We start from the raw sequence: 16810 nt of genomic DNA, 5'->3' as shown, positions 1-16810 counted from the left end.
TCTAAAAATGTAACTAGATAAAGTTAAAATTATTTAACTTTTTAACTTTTTAACTTAACTTTTATCTTTTTAACTAGACACTACCCAACCTCGTTGAAAATACATATTCTTGACTAAATTCTAAAACAACTTTTTATCTGGCAAAAAATTTTCTCTGAAGCTTACTTTTTGAGTTACTAATAAAAATAGTTGACGTACCATAAATCGGATCCAAGAGGTAGGCAGGGGCGGCGCAACTCACCGTGATTGACAGTGATTTATGTGACGCACGGATTAAATGATACAAATTACAAATGAGTAAATAAATAAGTGAGAGAAAAAGATTGATTGATTGATTCGGCTTTATTTATAAAGCGCTCTGGGAAAAGTTCCCCTCAAGCGCATACAGAACAAAGAAATATAAAAACAGAGCCATACAGTCTAAATACAAAGAAATATAAGTATGAGTATCAAAAAGTAACACAGTATAGCATAAGTTTACACAAAGTAAGATACAGTAAAGAGCAAGACAATATTAAATAATATAAAATAAAAGAAAAGAATAGAATCAGTAAGAAAAATAAGTTTAACAAAAAATAATATAAAGAAAATAAAAATGTAGGAAATAATAAGTTTAACAAAAAAATTAATATAAATGACGAAAGCATCAAAATACAGTGCATCAATATACCGAGCATTAAAATACACTATGGGAAGGAAATACAGACATTTATCAATATGTAAAAAAGTGCAATTGAGTATGAAAAATTACAAATCATCAATAAAAAAAAAAAAAGAAAAAGAAAAAAATAGTGCATTGAAATACAGAGCACAATAATACACCTTACAAAGAGATGCAGGCGTTCATCAAACTAAATTTAGTATAAAAATTTACAAAATTTACAAAATATAAAACAAAAGATAAGCAGAATGCAAAATATAAAGCACAAGATTAACATTAAACAGAATAGAACAGAATAGAAAGCACAAAAATGAATAAAGAATCAAGAATCAAGAAGAGTAAGCTAATAAGTGATTGTACCACCTCCTGCGAAAAATATCAAAGGGCTCATTCCGAATGTCAACAGGAATAGAGTTCCAAATATCAACTGAAACACACCTGAAAGAATGCCTGAATAATTCAGTTCGAGACAGCGGAAGAATAAGTGCCTTTTAAAAAAGAGAGAGAGAGAGAGAGAGAGAGAGAGAGATACAGAAACAGTGCGTAGCGATCAGGTGATCGCGTTAGGCACCACACGTAATCGCCCGCGTCTCTGACGGTGAGTTGCGCCGCCCCTGCCTACTTCTTGCATCCGACTTGCGGTAAGTCAACTGTTTTTATTAATAACTCAAAAAGTAAGCTTTTTCAGACAAAATTTTGCCAGATAAAAAGTTGTCTTAGAATTTAGTCAAGAATATATATTTTATCAAGGATAACGGGTTGTTCTGAATCACCCTGTATACGTGCTGTGAATTAAAAACACATGCCAATGATTCAATATTACTTACGTTTCTTAAAGAAATACTCATATCATTATATTGCGACGATACTACGCCTGTCACAGCTTTTGCTCTAGCTGCCTGTCTTTGTTCGAGTATTTGAAACAATTCTTCCACATCGTTGTACTTCAATATGGAGTCATATACTATCCTGGATATAGGAGGAACAAGAGCCTCTAGCAATAAGAACTCTTTGTTTATCTGAATCAGCGGGTGTTTCAGGTACGGTTGAAGAATCGTCTGTACTTTACACTGGATATCTACTTCGCTTAAAATTCTTGCCGCCGCGGACACGAACCCGACAGTTGCATGACGTATCCACAGATTCGGATGGACCTACAAAAAAAAAATTGAGTGTGAATATATTGTAAAAGTTTGTTGTCAGCAAAAAGTTTTATATTTACAGTGAATTCATAAGAAAACACTGTGTTAAAGAAGAAGAGCACATTAGTGATCATCATATCTCATATATCTAATATCGATTTGTCAATATACATGTAACAAGTATGAGAAAACATACCAGGAAGACCATAGTTTCCGATAACAGTTGATAGAGAGCAGATTTATGAAGTAGACCCAATTCCGTTAAAGTCGCCATAGCGTTTATGGCTTCTCTGGTTACAAATTCTTCAGGATCAGAAAGACCTTGTTGCAGAAGCGGCATTAATATAGGACTGCTGTGCCAACCAACATACGCAGCCACACCAACTATACATTTAAAGAAGGAACTTCTTAATTCCTTGTCTTCTTTGTCGTTTAAAAATGTAATAACGTGACTGAGCAGAATATCGTTGGCTTTCTGCTTGCCGAAGAACACGCACAATTTATTTATTCCATTTTCCATTAATGTCTGTTTCACCAAGTTGTGAGGATCCGTCAACAATGTAGAGACTGATTGCTGAACCTGTGAAAAGTAAAATCATCAAGTGTTTTAAACTATTTCCAAAACCAAAAAAAATATTTATTTATATTGCACATGTAATATGTAATACAATTGACAAATTATCACAAATACTGTACCATTTCGTGCAAGGTTTGCAGCTCGCTGTCGTAACTGGGTTTTGGTCCCTCTTTGTTACCCGAGTTAGAAAGATGAGCATTCTCTAAATAACGTAAAGCGATATGCGCCAAATGCGCGATGTTCTGCGCGTATGCTGCTCTGACAATAACAGCCTCGTCTTGAGTCGGTATATGCGCTAAACCCGGTAGGATATACTCAGGGAATATATTCACATCCGAAGGTGGTATCGATTTCACAAGATGCAAACAATTTGTCAGAGTGTGTATTGCCGATACTCTTACCCGCGGTGCCGGATCGTGAACTAGATGGAACTGCATAAAAAAATTTATAAAATATATAACTGAAGTGCAATATACAATATGCATAATATACATTGTATTGACAATAATTGGTTCACTTATAAAAAATCAAAAAAAACATTTTTTAGCATTTATTTTAACCCTTTGCACTCCAGTGGTGACTCTCACTCACCATGTGGTTTGATGCCGCAACTCCAGAGGTGACTTTCAATTATGTTTGTAAAGGTGTAGAGATATATAAAATGTTGAAATATAAAAATTTTATACATTAATTTGTGTGTGTAATGATTTTAAGTCACTGGTCAAGAAATGCGTCCAAAAGGGCTGCGAAACGTCTGGAGTTGCTGGTGTGTTAAAATATAAAAATTTTATATATTAACCCTTTGCCCTCGAGCGGCGCCGATTCGGCGCCCGGCCAATTTGAAGTGGCAACTCGAGCGGCGCCGATACGGCGCCCGGCCGATTTGAAGTAGAAACTCGAGCGGCGTTGCTTATAAATGTCTTTAAAGCATTTGTAAAGTGTTTCCCGAATTTGGCCGAAACCGTCTCGAGTTGCTGGTTAGCGCAAGCGAAAAAGGCCTCGAGGGCAAAGGGTTAATTTGTGTGTGTAATGATTTTAAGTCACTGGTAAGAAATGCGTCAAAAGGGCTGCGAAACGTCTGGAGTTGCTGGTGTGTTAAAATATAAAAATTTTATACATTAATTTGTGTGTGTAATGATTTTAAGTCACTGGTAAGAAATGCGTCCAAAAGGGCTGCGAAACGTCTGGAGTTGCTGGTGCGCCGCGCGAAAAAGGCCTGGAGTGCAAAGGGTTAACACATACTCTAGGTAAAATTTTTGAAAATATTGAACTCGTAGATACACGAGACTTACAATATAAGGTAATATTCTATCCAGAATAGTCTCGTCAGATACATTCTTAGCCAGCTCCAGCAATATTTCTAAACTATGTAGCTTGGATTGCAAATGGTGCAGTCCTCTTATGCAAGATGTGACGAGTTGAGTTATAATAACAAGTCCTTCTAGAGTTTCCGTCGAAGTAGAAACTGGTTTCTTGGATTCTACGTTGCACATTTGTTTGTGATCTTCGGATTTAATTTCCTGTTCCGTTTCCACTTGAATATCACTGCCAACATCTTGCGACGTGCTTCTCGCATCGATTTGATTCAAATCGGTTTTGTCGGAGCTTTGATCGCTGTCGACCTCAACCATGGTGTTCTCCTCGCTGTGACCAGAATCATCTTTCATCGATTCAACATTACTTTCGTTTTGAACTGATTTTGCAACTTCCATGGATTTCGGCTCGCTCGTTTTCAATCGTTCATTTTCATCCGCTAATATATTTATGATATTGCCAATATCCTTTTTTAATCTACCTATCTTCTCGTCCGGCGATAAAATCGGAGCAGCGGAGAAAATAAGCATATACGACTGCAAGAAAGAGTAAAAATATTCTGGAAAGATGATGCCGCGAGCTTGAGCTAGATAAATCTCTGCACTTTTTCTGTTAGTCGGATTTCTCTCTAACATCGAGGCGAGCAGTTCTCGTATTCCCGGATCGTCAATATTGTCCAAGTGTTTGCTCACAGAATATTCATTATTCCTGTACGCTAAATTGTAATGTGATTTTTAACATTAATAAAATTTTTCTAGCACACATCCACACCTAATCACATTAAACAGTATATCTACCCAAGAGCTGTGAAAAATCAAACGGTGGATGCCCCTCGTTATACAATTCCGTTAAAGCACATCCCGCAGAAAAAATGTCCATCATAGAATGTAGATCACCTGTTTTCACTTCCTGTTCAGGTAACAACAATGTATTGCTCAATTCTGAGGATAGTGTTTTCACAAATCGTTCGGGTGCTATGTAACATGTTCTAAAAATGTTAATCACAAAGTAGAAATAATTTTTATCATCTCTTATATTATCTTTTATTATTATATTAATTTTAATGCCAGAGAAATCTATTTCTTTTTAAACAATTTTTGGTACTCGTTGAAAGTTGAACCAATATATAAGGCCTTACGAGCCATTCGCTGGATGTTTGTGCAGAAATTGTGCGTGTATATATATATATATATATATATATACACACACACACAATATATATATATATATATACATGTAACGAATTCTACTTGTGAAATTCTCACAAGTGAGTGTTTTTTGAATTGAAATTTCAATTCTTAAATTCATACGGGATGCTGGATTTGCATCTCACATATGGAAGACCCCGGATACCCCCCTATATATACACGCACAATTTCCTGCACAAACATCCAGCGAATGGCTCGTAAGGCCTTATATATTGGTTCTATTTCTTTTTGTTGTGGAAAAAAGAAATTTTAATGACATCACACTAAGTGACTTTTACCTTCTTCTCGAAGTATCAAAAAAGTATGAAAAATCTGCAGGATTATCTTCTGGCAAATATGTTGGTTTAAAACTGGCAAAATCTGTGAGTAATACCCAGTTCCAGCTAGTTATCATAATATTCTCTAGTTTTATATCACCATGACAAACTCCAAACTGTAAAATTATCAAAATTAGTTACACCAATTCTCTTACTCTTTCAACAAATATATACTGAAAAATATTCTTTTTTTTGAATAAACACACAAATTATTAGAATAGAGATTAATAATGACAAAGAAAATACAGATAAATTAAATCAAGAAATAAAACTTTGAGAGCCATATACTGGTCGTATATACAGTATATACTTTTAACATATGTAAATTAATACAAATAGGAAATTCAAATTAAATAACAATTCTAAATGTATATATCCAATATACGACAAAGTCCTATTTCTTGATTTAGTTTATACTTAAGATAGAGCTGTATATTTTGTTGACAATATGTTGACAATTAAACAGCTATTTGCATAAATATTTATATCTATTTTGACATTTGTTACTATACCTTATGAGCTTGATGAAGAGCATACAAAACTTGAAAAGTGATCCACTTTTTTTCAATGCTTGTTAAAAAGGGTCTGGTGCTGATTCTGTCATAAAGGGAATATTTGACATATTCTCGCATTATTGAACCTGCTTTTTCTGTGAGCTAAATTCAAACACACCAATTAATTCTAATTCTATAAATTTTTCTCAAATCATATAATTTTATATGACATATAAATATTCTGATGCTTACAATCATTCGCTGAAAAGGTAGACAGTTTACAGCCGAAGCTAGCTTTGATCTAATCTCTTCTAATTTGTCTTTGTAGGCTGATAATGGCAATGTTGGATCATGAATTGCAAATACTTTTACAACTATCAAGCCTTCTTGGCTTCGAGCCCTAGCTACTTTAAAAAATCTAGTACTTCCTAAACTGTAAATAACAAAACACTTTCACAAATTAACAAATTTAATTCACCTGTGCTGAAATAAAATTACTTTTATTTAAATATCACTTTTCTATATATATATATATATACATATATATATAATATTTTTGCAAGTTTTTACATAAATATATAATGCAATATTATAAATTTTATTCTTCTATTATTAGAAATATTTAAAAATATATAAAACTTATCAGCAAGTACCAAATTTGTTAAACAGATGTTTTAATATTTGTTTTTGATGATGTTTATATTATTACAACAAATTGTTCGCAATCAATTGTTTTTATATTTGATTATCAGCATTTCAGCACGCGATTAGTATATGACAGTACACGTTCTGCAAGAATACATGTATACCCTAAAAGACACGATTCAAGATGTAACACTTACTTTACATCGAACAATAAATCGCTGTGATCCGTCAAATAGTGTTCTACCGGAAATATTTGGCTGGGCGCGATGCCCACCAATTGATTACCCATTTTATTACCCAAGATAAGAACTCAGATCAAACCAAACTGATTGTATTCACTCTTGACACTCGTCATCTTTCACAAGAATTTCACGAGTTCCCTCACCAACTCTCATTCCGTTTGCAGATGCAACATTACCAACTTCAAGCAAATATCAACTCGGGCTCCAATATTCACTGCTCTAGCTGCGAGTGCTAAAAAAACCTATACTTTACGTCACATATGCTATAGATTTCTAGTATTGACAGTAAATAAGGTCTGTTCTTTTTACCCGAACTGACCGCACTAGTTCAGAGTTCATCTTTTTCGCTTCACATTGGAAGAAAAAAGATAAACTCTGAACTTAGTGTAGCCAGTAAAACAAACAGACCTAATATCGGAACGCAGCCTTGGTGTCTTTTTCGTTTAAATAATTCTTACTAGATTTTAGGGATACGAGCTGCGTTCTAATATTCACTACCAGGGTTACGTTCCAAAATCCTACCTTGGTTATTAAAATGCTATATTTTACGTCACGTGTACTATAGTTTTTGGTTATCAAGGTAGGATTTTGGAACGTAACCCTGTACTGCGGATCTATAGTTTATACCACGTGTATTATAAATTTTCGGTCTATTGTCACAATAAATATATACAGGGTGTCTCATAATGACCGTATCACCGCTCGTAGGCAGGTAGAAGGGATTATTCTGAGTCGAAAAGTCCTGAACCATTTTTTTCTATTACGTATGATAAAGGAGTAATTATTGAATAAAGTAAGCCAATCAGCGCCGACCTTTAGCCAGGCGCACGTCAGTGAGCCGCGCGCCTGGTGTGTGTGAGCGCTCACTGACGTGCGCCCGGCTAAAGGTCGGCGCTGATTGGCTTAATTTATTCAATAATTACTCCTTTATATTATATGTAATAGAAAAAAATGGTTCGGGACTTTTCGACTCAGAATAATCCCTTCTACCTGCCTACGAGCGGTGATACGGTCATTATGAGACACCTTGTATATATTGGAACGCAGTCTGAGCCTTAGAACATAAGGCGATTTTTGGCGATCGTATGGTACATGTACCAAAGTGTACCAAACTATAATTTGAAGTCACTCGAACTATAGTTTGGTACACTTTGGTATATGTACCATACGATCGCCAAAAATCGCCTATATAGGCTGTGTCCGGTTAAGCAAGAGGGAACGAACGAACGCGGGAAATGCAGGTTTTCTGACACGCACTGAAAATCTGTAGTATAGGTGACACGTACTATAGATTTTCAGGACTAAGGCCAATATTTTAATAAATTGTTTTTATATATTTAAAATAATTTAATATTCTAAGTTTATCCTAAGACACTGTATGAGCTATCTCATTGGCTTCGGAGCGTTTTAAGATTAAACTTTAAAACGATCTCAGATATAAGATTCGAATATCGGCGATGTGCTGCGGTACCACATACAAATTGCAACAACACGCAACGCGACGAGCCATACCAACATTAGTTGACCAAGATGGCACGTCAGCAGCAAGATGTCGATGAGTTGTTTGATGTAAAGAATCATTTTTACATTGGCAATTATCAACAATGTATCAACGAGGCACAGAAAATCAAGGTGAAAATCGAATTTTATTTTGTCGCAAATACAATGCCGCGCGCTGTTTCGTTGAGAACTTTGACGCGGTTCAATCCTACTCGTCTCTATTTGTCTTTCATAGCGGATGCTTTCTCGCTTGGACGAATTAATATTTTTCTGAAATTACTTTCATTTCTACATACAGAGTTATACAGTTGTAACATTTGTGAGCTCTCCTGTCTTTATTTCGCAAATAGAAATTGAGCAATTGAGCTGATATAATGCGGATATTCATCTTTTCATGTGTATATTTAAGCGTGTGTGTGTGTATGTATATATTTTTGTATATATAATAAATGGGTTTCTTTTTTATACCCTCTGAGTCACTATAACTTTGATTGATCATTACTTTAAAAAAGGTTGCATCAACAAAATATTTCAATACTGTTAATTAACATGTTTTATAGTATATATAAACTTTCCTTTTTATTTCATAATTATATTTCTTTATTATCTATGTATTAATATATTTAATCTTATAATTTTTTTTCTTTTGCAGCCATCTTCTCCGGAAGTAGCTATGGAACGTGACGTGCTTCTTTATCGTGCATATATAGCTCAAAGAAAGTTTAGAGTAGTATTAGATGAAATTAACAATTCATCTCCTATGGAATTACAACCGCTGAAGATGTTAGCTGATTATTTTGCCAATCCTTACCGCCGAGAGATTATAGTGGCAGAACTTGATAAGGAGGCTAGCCATCCAAACTTTGATAATCATAATTTTTTGATTGTGGCCTCCACCATTTATTACCATGAAAAAAATCTAGAAGCTGCTCTTCGAATACTACATGATGTGGATCATCTGGAGTGTATGGCATTGACATTACAGATATATCTCAAAATGGATCGTTTGGATCTGGCTCGTAAAGAGCTGAAGGCAATGCAGGAGAAAGATGATGATGCCACTCTGACTCAACTCGCACAGGCATGGATAAACATAACTAGCGGCGGTGACAAGTTGCAGGATGCTTATTACATCTTCCAAGTAAAAACAATAATAATGTTTATCGTTTATATTTGTTTAAATGTTCTTTTTATACTGAATAAAATTTATTATTTCAGGAAATGATTGACAAACACTCAAGTACAAGTATGTTATTAAATGGCCAAGCTACTTGTTTTATTGGACAAGCTAAATACGAAGAAGCAGAAACAGCTCTACAAGAGGCACTGGACAAAGACAGTAATAATCCGGACACTTTGATCAATATGATTGTTTTGTCGCAGCATATGGGCAAACCACCGGAAGTAGCAAATCGTTACTTAAGTCAATTGAAAGATTCCCACTTGGAACATCCTTTTGTCAAGGAGTATTTGCAAAAAGAGATAGAATTCCATAGATTAAAAGAGCAATATTCATCTTCCGCCTGAGTATCCCTCAGCAGATTGTGGCATTCCGTGGGATAGAATTTGATCGCAAAAGGATCCAAGTACGAACTAAGCGAGCTTGATTCAAATGAACTCCAAAGAGTAAAGTTTATTTTGTTTAGTTTGAAAAAAATTTTTCTTTTTTGACCGTTCAAGTACATATCCTGAATATATATTCAATGCAATCTTACGTTTGCGTTTCAAGCTCAGGAATGCATTTTTAAATGTTGAATTTTATAGTTTTGTTACATCCTAATATACTTCTGTTGCAAGTGATGTGAGATATGTTTACATGATGTGTTAATTCTTAAATCGTCGAGAAACTTGAGCTTTCATGATATCGTTTTTATACATGCATATATACAGACACACACACACACACACATATATACACGTACTGGAAGATTCCAACATTCTATAGCAATTTTTCGCAAAGTAAGAAACAATAAATCTAACTATGCTATCTGTTTTCTATAGATAGTCATGTTATTAATTAAAATGTTTCTTCTTTTTTTTAAACTAGATAACAAAAAATAGAAGTATAGAAGAATTGTGTACGGACAATATATGTAGAAGAGAGAGACTTTCGGATTTCTAAGAATGGAATCGTACGCGTAATATTACTCAAAACAAATTGCAATTGTCCATTTTATCTCAACATTTTATGTATACTCTCATCGTAAAATCTCGTCACCAAAAAATTATGGCTGCCATTTTATAAAAGATTATAAATTATCGAAATAAACACGTTAATAATATCGCGTAACATCGTCTTTTCGTATAATATTCGTATTATTTATTTAGATGTGTATAGATAAACGAAATAATCAAATAAAATATTTCATACTGTATAAACATATTATGAAGCTTAAAAGACGGTTTTTTATTTCCCTCCTCAAAATATTGTTAGATATCCTTCGATCATTTAAAAATAACATTCTTTTTGAGTACATACATTTTTACACAGATATGTACATTTTAAAAGAGAGAGAGAGTCGTATATTATATATATGTATATATAATCAATCTATTAAACAAAACTAATGATAAATCTATAAATATACACGTATTAAACACATCTGACATTTTGAAAGCTCTCGAGCTTTTAAAAATTTAAATTTTTAATGCTTTACATACACACACACACACACACGCAGGAGGTACTGAAGGATTCAATGTAACTACATAAACCATTAATTTTGAAAATGTATGTCATTAAATCGAACAGCAAAAGTTTGAACGTACGATGGCAAATTTATGAATTTTTTAAATAATTTTTTATTAATAATATTTGCAGAGAAAAAACTTCAAGAAAATTGACATTGTTCTCACTTTTCAAAATTAATGGAACAAGCAATGAATATAAAAATAGACGTATATAAAACAATTTAATTTTTTTTTTTTATTGTGTTTACGCGGTGGGCTTCAAAGAACATATGTATTTATATGTAACAAAGCACGCTGATTTTTTTAACAGAATGTCAGACTGTACATAAAAACATAAATTGTTTCGTATTAAGTTTTGTATACACGTTCGGGGTGGAGTTTTTTTTTTTTTATATATACATGAAAATTATAACGTTTTCTGGATATTCAAAGTCATTTTAAGTCAGTACATCAGTTATTTTTTGTGTGATTATAAATTGTGAGACCAAAGTTAACATGGTTAAATTTATTTTAAATTGAAGGCTAGATGCGTCGAGTCTACATGTGATATATGACTCTCTTATTTAAGTTATTAAAAAAATATCCATTATATAATTCTAATCATCGATAATTTACAATAGCGTATATCTGATCTTAAACTAATATCACAATGGCTCGAGACAGTCAAGACTTCGGATGGTGTGAAAGTGTCTTGATTACAGAATGTTATAAATTTGGTGATTGCATATAACTGTCTTCTGATAAATCTTTTTTATCAGATACATAATGTGTGTATGTATAATCGGTTCAAAGTCTGTATTTATATAAACCTGGAAAACGTTTATATATCGCCGTGAAAAACTTTGTTTAAAATTGCAAGACCGCAGAGTTCTCTTACATTTGTAACAGATATACAAATTCTATATAAAAAATTGTTACTTTGCACACGCACTATGAATATCATATACATACAAATCGCATCGTTTTTTTTTCTTTTTTTTTTTTTTTTTTTAATGTAATAACATTGATATTAAGAAAGAAAATGACGTGTTTGAGTGAAAAATGCAATGTAATATTTACACGCACGTGGGACTCATTTTTTCCATAAGTGATGTGCAGTAAACTTAAACAAAATTATTGACAAAGCGAAAACAGTGTGCTTCAAACGGATTTTAAAAAAAAAAAAAAAAAAAAAAAAAAAAAAAACGTAGGGGAAAAAAAGGAAAACCAAAAAAAGAAGATATTAAAACTTTTTTCTTCTTATATTCCCTATTTTTCATTCAGATAATTTTTATTCTTTGCTATGAAAAATAGATCGTTGTCGCTGTTACAAATATCATTTTGCGATAACAAACTTCTGAATATATTTGTTGCAACCATATTGAATTAACGTCAAAAAGCGAGAGAGCTTATATATCGTTTTCTAAATCAAGCGTTATACAATAAAGAAATTTTCAATTAAAGTGGATTTATTATCCACAGAACAATCCACATTCGTTAGTTTCCCACCAAAAAGTTCTTTTTTATATTTTTACATTAAGAAATGCAACATATGTATGCGTGTAATTCGGTCTATCATATGCTGTATTTTCACTTAAAATAAGTTTTTTGATATTTTATTGAGATTGACAAACATTTATTAGTTAATAAACTGAAAATGTTTTTCTTTATATTTTCCGCAAGTACTTTTTCTATCGAAAAACAGGTTCGTACGAAAAAAGTTAGATTTAATAACTTTGCAGGACAACAGATAGATTTTGCAGGAAATTCTTTTTCCGTTTCTGATGTAATTCAATATGACTGTAACGCGCAGGTGCCCAGGAACTTAAAAACTTAGAAATCCGCTGTCCAGAGGTAGCCGTTGTGTGTGTTTTATCGAATTGTATTAAGTCCTATTTATTTTGGCCAACATGTCAAAACTGTATTAGAATTATTATTATTTTGCTTACGTTTTTTCTTAAAAATCTTTTGCAGATAAAGTGGAAGAAATTTATTAATTTTTTTTTCCACAATAGAACGTATAATAGATTTTTACTTTAGATCTGAGAAACAGGATTTTCTCTAATCTCTGAATTTTTCAAGTAGTTACAGTGTATTTGGAAAATTGCAAACTTTTTTTTCATAGATAAACTCTTAACGAACAACTATTACTAATAATAATAATAATACGGAAAGAAGACTTGTATTTTTTAAAAATGACAACTTGATAAAATTTTATATAAGTGCACTATTCAACCTTGCTTCGTTTCTTTCACGAGACCAAACTTTGTCTTATGAAATAACATGATGAATAATATCGCGATTTTCTTTGTGTTATCTCTTATAATCATATAGCATGAAATTTTCATTTGTCAACTGAACTTTTGAAAAAAATCAATGGAAGCAATTGTACAATTAAGATTCATTATTTCTTTTCACAAATAGGTTTTTTTTTTTTTTACTTTTGTTTAAGATGAATAACAAAATACTTATATCTGTACACAACAACAAGTTTATATATATTATATATAGAATGTTTCTCTATTAATTAGAGCAAGTAAAACTTTTATATATATATAAATCTATAGTTGAAATGAAGCTGTAAACAAAATGGTACAGAATGACTATCAAAATATCAAAAATTATTGCATAAGTGACGATTTACACTGTTTCCGCTTGTACCACTATACTATAGAAAAAAAAAAAAAAATGATAAATTATAAAAAAAAAAAAAAACCTTCTTAAGAACAACCCGCTTAGTAAAACCGAAAGTACTCCACATCAGAAACGTTTCTAAAAACACGATTCGTTCTACGATACGACGATCTCAATCTTTTATCCATAAATGTGAACAAGTTTACATGAAGACAAAAAAAAAAAAGTGATAAGAATTATCTCTATTTTGTCGATTTCCGAAGACCGTATCTCTATCAGAAATATATACTATCATTACTTATTTAGAGATTCGTGTGCCGCAACTAAATTGTAAAAAGAAAAAAAAAAAAAAAAAAAAAAGACCCGAACATGAAGAGTTGTGAGATCGAAAAGATAAAATCCGTTTTCTTTTTCTTTGATCGTGATATTGTGACATCCTGGTTTCTAATATGGGACATACGGTCTTTTATGAGATTTATACAAAATTGTTTTAAGGTACATGTGTGTGTGATGATGATGCCTATTAACACAAGAGATGCTGTTAGGGTGACTCTAGAAGATAAGCGCGGGCACGTGGTGTCATCTTACGTATACGACCTCTGCTACTTATGCTAATGCCAGGCTCTGGTAGACTCTCGTCGCTTTCCTCAGCGTAGGAACGACGTACGATCTTACGTCGATTCCTCACTGGTAGCGCGGCACTGTCGTCACTTTCCTCGTTGTAACGAGGACGTTTACGAGCCGAGACTCGCCTACTGCGTTGTTGCTGCTGCTGTTTCGCATTTTTTGGATTCCGTCTACACGAGCGCAATCTTTTGTACGAATAGTCACTGTCGTCTGATTCCTGATCGTTGACTTCGTACTGTAACTGCTCTTCCTTCTCTTCTTCTTCTTCCTCTTCCTCTTCTTCCTCCTCTTCTTCGTCATCCTCATCTTGTTCTTCTTCATCATCATTATCACTTTCGGTGTCGCTTTTTTTCTTTTTATTATTAGCGGTATACTTTTGGTTTTCTTCTTTCACGGTCACTAACTTACGCGACCTGGTGTCTCTTCTGACAACTTTTTCGTCCTCGCTTTCTTCTTCCGTTGAATCCGCCATGACAAACTGCTCGTCTTCTTCTTCATCCTTGTTCTTCTTGCTCTCCGCAACATATTCCTCCTCGTCGTCGTCGTCGTCGTCGTCGTCGTCATCGTCGTCCACAATAACGTTTGGTTTCACTTTAGACTTGAACTGTTTGCCGTTCTTAATATTTTTACCGCGATTCTTACGAACCTGTCTGCCACGACCGCTAGGTGTGTAATCGTCACCGGAATCAGTGTCGGCACTAACACTAGGCACTGCCATCCTTGCTCTAGTCCGTCGAACAGGAGCACTGTCACTACTTTCGACATCTGCTGTCGTTGCATCAGAATCACTATAACTGTCCTCCGCTTTCTTCGACACGGTTGATCTCGAAATTCGTAGCTTCAACATTGGCCGAGAATTGGATCGCCTCGTGTGACCGTTTGTCATTCGAGAAGGTCCTAGAAATAATAATTATAAAATAAAATCAGAATAATAATCGATCAGAATGATAATTTGTATTAATTTGAAATTTCTAACATGATCATAAAACGATGAAAATGTAATTTTTTATAATACTGGTAACATGATTTCAATCTAACGAATGAATAGTCAAGGCTCGTGAAAATTGAAACTAAGAATGAAAAGGCCAATCCGATCCATTCCCAGAATGTTGTGCAACAATTATGTTATTCCTGTACAACATCCTGGGAATGGCTCGGATTGGCCTTTTCATTCTTAGTTTCATGATTTCAATCTATTATAACTATTACTTCAAGGAATTATATTATTAGAATTAATTATTTTATTAGGAGTGTGTGTGTGTGTGTATGTTTGTACTTATGTTGTGTATAATAGTTTATTTTATTAAAACATTTCTAAAATTATATATATGTACATCTATAGTAAAAATCATAAGAGTATAACTAAAAAACATAATAAGTAGATATAGAATATATCTGCTTATTATATTTAACCCTCGGGGAACACACCTATTTTTTCAATCAAGAAGAACAATCTGGGTCAATTTGACCTTGTCCACTTTTTGAGATGCTACCATTTAAAATGCACTTATCCGATTGGCTTGAAAAAATTTTCGGATATATTATGAACAGTTTGGAATATGCCTATATAGTTTTTAAAGTGTCGTGAACATTATTAACATTGTAAAAAATATGTTACAAAAAAGCAAAATTGAAGCAAAATATTTTGATCAAAGTTGACGAACAGGGTCAAATTGACCCAGTGTGTTCTCCGAGGGTTAATAATGTATCCAGATATTTAGCACATTAATAATATATTATAGTAATATATAATTTAGAAAGATAAATTCTCATACCAGGTGCAGATATATCAGAATGTTTCTTTGTTTGTTCCTTATCCTCATCATCGTCATCTTCACTGTCTAAATTATCATCACTCTGAGTAAACTTCGATTTCGGATGTCCTACACAAAGAATTGTTATTCTCAAAAATATTTATTTTTCGAGAAAATAATATATTAAGTTGCACTGTATTTCTTTTTAAATAAAAATTTGTATTTTTCTTATAAAAAATAAAGTTTCACAAAACTTACGTATTGTGTTTGTGTTTATCTTTCAAATATTTGTACGATGCAATAATAAGTACCTGTGCCGTTGCTTAATTTATGTTTTCCTTTTTGCGTTTTTCCTTTCTTTTTTGCTTTTGACTTTGCGTTATTGTTACGTCTACGCGCGGATTTCCAACTTGAAAGTACAGAGCGCATTTGTTCCTCAAACAGAGCCGATAATCTTACTGTCATCGAAAATATCTGTGTAAAAAAATAGACTTAAGAAAATGTTGCAAATTATTGTAAACAAAAGAAGACAACGGCACAAACCTACCTTTGAACGTTTGTTTGTATTATAATTTCTACTATTGATAAATATCAATCTCATGTCTTTGGCAAATTCCAATGGCGTTTCATAATTACCACCTAGTAAATCCTCTTTGACAGTGCGTAAGTCCATTGGTGTGTCTATTATTTGATGATACTCTGGATGTTCCAATCTATCAACTGGTTCTCTACAAAAACGATATCGCTTATCTTTGATGATTGCATTCTTTAACACGTTCACGCCGGGGCGAAAATCTACGTTTTTTCGCGTGAGGCGGAACTGTCTTATCTCCTTACGCTTCGTGGGGCGAGGCAACACTGTTCCGTGGGGCGAGTGTGACCCACCGGTGGGTCACACTCGCCCCACGGAATAGTCAAGTGTGACCCACCGGTGGGTCACGCCGGCGTGAACGTGTTAATTAAAAAGTAATCATGTGAAAAGAATTTGGTAATTATGCAGTTATACGGACTATTTTCCGATCTCA

At 33.3% G+C, this 16810-nt stretch overlaps 3 protein-coding genes across 3 annotated transcripts in view; 1 reads left to right on the top strand and 2 right to left on the bottom strand.

Annotated features, from left to right (window-relative positions):
- Positions 1-6739, bottom strand: part of LOC109860013 (phosphoinositide 3-kinase regulatory subunit 4) — a 12767-nt gene extending 6028 nt beyond the window's left edge. Inside the window, exons 1-9 of the mRNA XM_020438846.1 lie at positions 6556-6739; positions 5966-6146; positions 5732-5875; positions 5181-5335; positions 4492-4682; positions 3673-4409; positions 2500-2811; positions 2000-2383; positions 1489-1815 (exon numbers count right to left, since the gene is read on the bottom strand). Of these exons, the coding sequence (XP_020294435.1) occupies positions 1489-1815; positions 2000-2383; positions 2500-2811; positions 3673-4409; positions 4492-4682; positions 5181-5335; positions 5732-5875; positions 5966-6146; positions 6556-6647 (2523 nt within the window). The 5' untranslated portion in view covers positions 6648-6739. The remainder of the gene's footprint in view (positions 1-1488; positions 1816-1999; positions 2384-2499; positions 2812-3672; positions 4410-4491; positions 4683-5180; positions 5336-5731; positions 5876-5965; positions 6147-6555) is intronic.
- Positions 6740-8097: 1358 nt separating this feature from the next.
- On the top strand, positions 8098-10484 carry LOC109860011 (coatomer subunit epsilon). The gene is made up of 3 exons (XM_020438841.1): positions 8098-8232; positions 8753-9241; positions 9319-10484. The coding sequence occupies exons 1-3, from the start codon at positions 8131-8133 to the stop codon at positions 9625-9627; spliced, it is 900 nt and encodes a 299-aa protein (XP_020294430.1). The 5' UTR covers positions 8098-8130; the 3' UTR covers positions 9628-10484.
- A 1512-nt stretch (positions 10485-11996) lies between these two features.
- The window catches only part of LOC109860004 (PH-interacting protein), a 15570-nt gene continuing 10756 nt past the window's right edge, over positions 11997-16810 (bottom strand). Inside the window, exons 19-22 of the mRNA XM_020438825.1 lie at positions 16333-16513; positions 16097-16259; positions 15807-15914; positions 11997-14928 (exon numbers count right to left, since the gene is read on the bottom strand). Coding sequence (XP_020294414.1) covers positions 13946-14928; positions 15807-15914; positions 16097-16259; positions 16333-16513 — 1435 coding nt within the window. The 3' untranslated portion in view covers positions 11997-13945. The remainder of the gene's footprint in view (positions 14929-15806; positions 15915-16096; positions 16260-16332; positions 16514-16810) is intronic.

This window comes from Pseudomyrmex gracilis, unplaced genomic scaffold, assembly GCF_002006095.1.
Source record: "Pseudomyrmex gracilis isolate BER0280 unplaced genomic scaffold, ASM200609v1 scaffold_314, whole genome shotgun sequence".
Classification (NCBI taxonomy): Eukaryota; Metazoa; Arthropoda; class Insecta; order Hymenoptera; family Formicidae; genus Pseudomyrmex; species Pseudomyrmex gracilis.
Note: the sequence above shows the minus strand (reverse complement) of the source record. Positions and strands in the feature narration are given on the sequence as shown.